Raw genomic sequence first — 5414 nt, forward strand, 5'->3', positions numbered from 1 at the left:
ATATATATATATATACACACACACATATATATATATTCTTTTTTTAGTCAATACACACTGAAATATTTAGGGGTACAGGGTCACAACATATGCAGCTTACTCTCAAACGGTAGAAAATATGTATATATGGTAGAGAGAAAAAATGATAAATGAGACAATGTTACAAATTGATGAATATGGGTAAAGGACTTTTCTTGTACTATTTTTGTACTATTCTTGCAAATTTTCTGTAAGTTTTAAAGCATTTAAATTTTTAATTAAAAATATTTTTCCCTGGTATAAAGTACTTTTAGCACAATGAATTCAAACAAGTGCTTGCCTTTTCTGTAAAGGAGAATGATAAAGTAGGATGAAAAGTTATTAAGTGTGTGAAAACTGTTAGATTATCTAAAATTTATATTTTTTGAAAACTGTGAAAAAACAGATTTTATGTTTTAAACATATGAGCCATATTGAACTCTAAACATTCCATGATATTTGATATACATAGTGAACGCTTTCAATAACATTTAGATGACATCTGCAAATAATACTTTATTCTATTTAGAGTATATAATAGCTCATGATTGGTCTAGGAAGATGAATACTTTAAGACAAAGCCAGTTATGTTAAAACACACACATATATGCATGTTCAACCACACACTCACAGAAAATTGTGTGAAGCCTTCCCTATTAGAGTGAGACACAAGATGTATTTGTCTTCTAGCATATGTGACATCACTTGTGTAGCATCTAGTGTTATTTTTGTGCTGCCCAGGACTGGATCTTTATACAATGGCTACCTCTGGTAATGCAATTTCCAGCTGTGGAGCAGTTCTATGGAATTTTCACCCCCACCTTGTGCTTTCCTATACATGCTCTCTTTGAATAGCATGTAGTCTAGAGTAAAGAAATGGTGAGCCGGGTGCAGTGGCTCATGCCTGTAATCCCAACACTTTGGGAGGCCAAGGCAGGTGGATCACCTGAGGACAGGAGTTCAGGACCAGCCTGGCCAACATGGTAAAACCCTCTCTCTACTAAAAATACAAAAATTAGCCGGGCGTGGTAGCAGGTGCCTGTAATCCCAGCTACTCGGGAGGCTGAGGCAGGAGAATCACTTGAACCCAGGAGGCGGAGGTTGCAGTGAGCCAAGATCATGCCATCGCACTCCAGCCTGCAGGACAAGAGCGAGACTTTGTCTCAAAAAAAAAAAAAAAAAAAAATGGTGAAGAAGAGTATTCTCTCAGAGTGGGAAGGGAAGTCCGGATATGTCTTTTCTTTTGTATGAGAAGTAAAACCTTTTAAAATACTATCAGCATCTATTAACTTCCTCCATACTTTGTCTCTCATTAGGCAAAGCAATGATGTTATCTATAACCTTCTAGAACAAAACTCTGTGTGAATCAAATCCTTCCCCCTGGCCTAGCTCAGCAGAGTCCTATGGAAATGGGGCTCTCAAAGACTGTCCGGCACACAGGAAAGTGAACCTAGCTCTCCAACCAACAAAATATTATTAGTTAAAAGCATATTTCAGAGTTCCTAACAGGGTAATTTTTGTTTGTTTGTTTTTGTTTGAAATGCCCATGCGTATTTTATTAATAAAAACTAACAGTGCCAAGTTAAACAAGTCAAACAATTAAAGTCTCTTTATATTCCATAAAATATTACAGAAAAATTTGTGTTTCAATAAAAAGACTTTCGCTTTAGAACAGGCAGCTAATAGCAACTGTGCAGTTAATGGGTTTTGTGAATAAATTTTAAAAGAGACTACTGCCTGTCCTTAAATTCCTTGTTCTTTTTATTAAAAAAAAAAAAAAGAACTATTAAAAATGATTAACAAATTTTGAGTTAAAAAATTGTTAAAACATTCTTTATATTTAATTTCAATTTTATAATAGATTACAGGAGATGCTTATGAAACAAATACATTTGTTTCAGTACATGTCTTTAAATGATAGACTGATAAGTATGTAAACAACTATATAATAAAAGGTTTCCAAACGCTGCCTGTAAGAAATCAGGCAAATTTTACCATAAGCAACAAACCATTCCAAGCCTTCCAAACAGTCTCCATAGCCGCACCAGCGTGGCAGTAAGCTTTAACCAAACAAAAACAAACAAACAAAAGCACTTTGCAATTTGTTGCTGCAAAATAGGGAGAGAAAACAGTGTATAAACTTGATGGAATCACGACAGTCAATATAATTTAAGGGAAAATAAAGTTAATAAGGTTGATGGTGTTTATTGTTTAAAATGTCGAATTCTGCTGTTTGCTTGGGGCTCTGGACACCGTACCACTGAACAAATGGAAAACTCCACAGAGTCTCGCTATCTGCCAGTGGGGACGCCATCCAAACTCACGGCAAATAAACGGCAAATCAGGTGCTCACCATCCACAACAGGAGGGCGTTTTATTTTCATGCATGTGGATGAAATACAATTTCTTCAGCAAACAGCAAAAACTGTTCAGGGGCAAAAATGAACTCTGCACTTAAAGAAAAATATAAAATGAAAGCACAAAATACTAAAAAGTAAATAAACGCTCTGCATCAGCACACTGGTATGAAAACACACATCCACAGCACGTCCTAATCCTACAGGAAACAATCCTTGCTTATCAGAGGTGCATATCTAAATTAAATAGCTTACCAATATCTTCTTGGGAGTAGGACAAAAGGAAACAGAAAACCCACATTAAAAAAAAAAAAAGTTTCTTTTCCCTAAATGTTTTCCTGAAGCTGAATTTGAAGTGGGGAGGACGTCAGTCGTCCTTGTCATTCTCGTTGAAGTCATCATCCTCCTCGTCCTCCCCGACGTAGGACACCGGGGTCTCCACCCTGGAGCCGCTGTACTGAGACCTCTTGGAGCTTGTGGCCAGCATCCCATCTGCACCGTTGGTCAGGTCACTGGCAGAGAACCTCGTGCCTTTAGACGTGGAACCTGCCGCCGTGATGAACTTGCCTCCAACAGTTCCCTGAGCCATTTCTGTCACATACGGCTCCAGCGCCTTTGGGACTAGACTTCCGGCCATTTTAAGGTCTTCAGCAGAGCAGCTCCCGGACTCCAGCCAGCAAGCCATGCCCATCCGCTTCAGCACTTCTATGTCACCTTGGATTTCAAATGTGTTGTCAAAATTAAACAGATACTCCAGTTTGTCGTTGGAGATGCTGCAGTTGATGACGGTCTTCTTGCTGGTGTTGACGACGATGAAGGGCAGGTGGATGACCGAGTTGGGTGGTGGCGGCCGGCTGGCCTGCTGCTCTGCGTGCCGGTTTCTCTGCACCAGGTTCTTGAAGGCAATTTGCTGTAGAATAAGTTCTTGAAGTTGAGACTGTTTCTGTTTTATTCTTTCAAGTCTCCTCTGTCTTTCCACCTCTAAGTTCTGACATTCCTGAGCCGAGCTGGTGGGCAGACCAATCCACTTAATCTCCTTCTTCTCCTTGGAGATGATGTTCATGGCCATCAGCACGTTTAAGGCATCATAGACGCGCCGTCTTATGTTCTTCTGGTCATAAGCTGACTCGTTTGGTAAGATGTGGTTGTCGGCAGCACTGAACTCCGCGACCAGCTCGTCTGCCACTTCGTTGTAGGAAGTGGTCCCTTTCCTCTGCACCTTCTCGCAGACCTTCATGGAGAAATGCCGCAGGCCCTTGCAATTCTCTCCTTTCCTGTTGCGCTTCCCTGCAGACCGAGGTGAGGAATCAGAAGGCTGGTTCTGAGAGGCAAAGTGAGTGCTGGGGGTGTGTGAGCTTCCTACCACCAGGGTGTTTGACGCTGCAGGTCTCTGAGGCATACCAATCACCACTTGCTGGGCAATGCTGACATTGGACTGTCCAAAGGTTTTTGGCAAGAGCTGTTTCCCGAGCGGATTGACGGTGGAGGGGTGAACGGCCACGAGGGACACCACGCCTTTTCCGGAACTAAGGTTCTGGTCTATGAAGACCTTGAGTTCTCCGTTGGCTTCAATTAGACCGGCATCTTTTGCCATGTTACCAGATCCGGGAAATCAATGCTACAAATGTTCACCTTCCCAGAGAAGAAAAATGATTTTTCTGGGCGCAGCCCTGGGGTCCCGGCGCAACGTGCAGGCTCGCGGCGTCCACCCCGGACACTGGCGGCGCCCGCCCGGCAGACCGGTAACTCTGACAGGTGGGCTTCCGGGGTCCTCGCCGCGCGCCTGTCACTAGGCCTCGGGCCGCCTCCGCACTAGGCGCCTCCCGCGCGCGCCGGAACCGGGTCCCCGCGGGCCGCCGTGGGGCGGCCTCCCCTCCCCCCGCCCTGCGCGCTCCGGCCGACCCCGGCCCCGGCCCCACCTCCGCCGCAGGGCGCGGGCGCTGCTGTCGGCCGGGAGGGCCGGGCCCGGGACCCCCGCCCCACGATTACCTGGGGAGCCCCCACCAGCGCTGAGCGCGCGGGGTCCCCGAGGCACAGGGGCGCGCTGGGCGCGGGAAAGCGCGGGTCGGGGCCGCGCGGCGCCTACAAGCGGCCGGGGCACGGGATAGGGTGGCCAGGGGTCCCGCCCGCGCCCCCGGCCCCCGCCCGCGGCTCCCGCGGCATCCCCTGCCCGCCCGCACCTGGCTACCCGATCCGGCCGCGTGGGTGGGGGCGCGGAGAGGGCGCGGTGCGGGGCGCCGGGAGGCGCGGGCGGGGGCCCGGCCGGGCGGTCCTGGCCGTGGCGGGGTCCCTGCCCTGGGCCGAGCAGAGCCGGGGACCACAGGGTAATTTTTAATTGCTAGCAGTGTACGTAATTCAGGGATGCAGATTTCAAATATACGCCAAAAAGGTAGGCAAATCTGTGTGAATTTTTCTTTTAATTCCCAATATACTTACTTTTTTATTGTTATTTTCAAAAGCTTGTCTTGCTTCTTTGAATGTGCAGACGACTTCTGTGTACTCGCCCTCAATCTTGGCTAGCATTTTAATACTGAATTGGCTTTTTTCCTGTGAAGAAAACTAAAAAGATATATAATTATAAGCAAAAAAATAATTTTTTTATTGAGACAGTATCTCACTTAGTCACTCAGGCTCGAGTGCAGTGGTGATTATGTCTCACTGCAACCTTGACCTCCCGGGTTCAGGTAAGCCTCCCATCTCAGCCTCCCGAGTAGCTGGGACCACAGTTGTGCACCACCACCACACCTGACTAATTTTTATATTTTTTGTAGAGACTGGGTTTTGCCATGTTGCTCAGGATGGTTTTGAACTCCTGGGCTCAAGCGATCTGCCCACCTCAGCCTCCCAAAGTGCTGAGATTATAATAGGTGTGAGCTACTGCACCTGGCCAACAGAGTAATTTTTTTTTTTTTTTTTTTTTTTTTTTTTTGAGATAGAGTCTCTGTCACCCAGGTTGGAATGCAGTGGCATGATCTCGGCTCACTGCAACCTCCGCTTCCTGGGTTCACACGATTCTCCTGCCTCGGCCTCCTGAGCAGC

General features: G+C 46.1%; 1 protein-coding gene across 1 annotated transcript; it reads right to left on the bottom strand.

The window, feature by feature from the left end:
• Window positions 1–2321: 2321 nt before the first annotated feature.
• On the bottom strand, window positions 2322–4154 carry LOC129024674 (transcription factor Dp-1-like). Its single transcript, XM_054471843.2, has one exon. It carries the CDS (start codon window positions 3967–3969, stop codon window positions 2743–2745), a length of 1227 nt encoding a protein of 408 aa, XP_054327818.1. The 5' UTR covers window positions 3970–4154; the 3' UTR covers window positions 2322–2742.
• Window positions 4155–5414: the final 1260 nt, after the last annotated feature.

The sequence above is a fragment of the Pongo pygmaeus genome, chromosome X (genome assembly GCF_028885625.2).
Source record: "Pongo pygmaeus isolate AG05252 chromosome X, NHGRI_mPonPyg2-v2.0_pri, whole genome shotgun sequence".
Taxonomy (NCBI): domain Eukaryota; kingdom Metazoa; phylum Chordata; class Mammalia; order Primates; family Hominidae; genus Pongo; species Pongo pygmaeus.

Bases quoted from the DNA above. Each gene is read 5' to 3' on its own strand.
- LOC129024674 (XM_054471843.2), bottom strand. From the start codon at position 3,969: ATGGCAAAAGATGCCGGTCTAATTGAAGCCAACGGAGAACTCAAGGTC.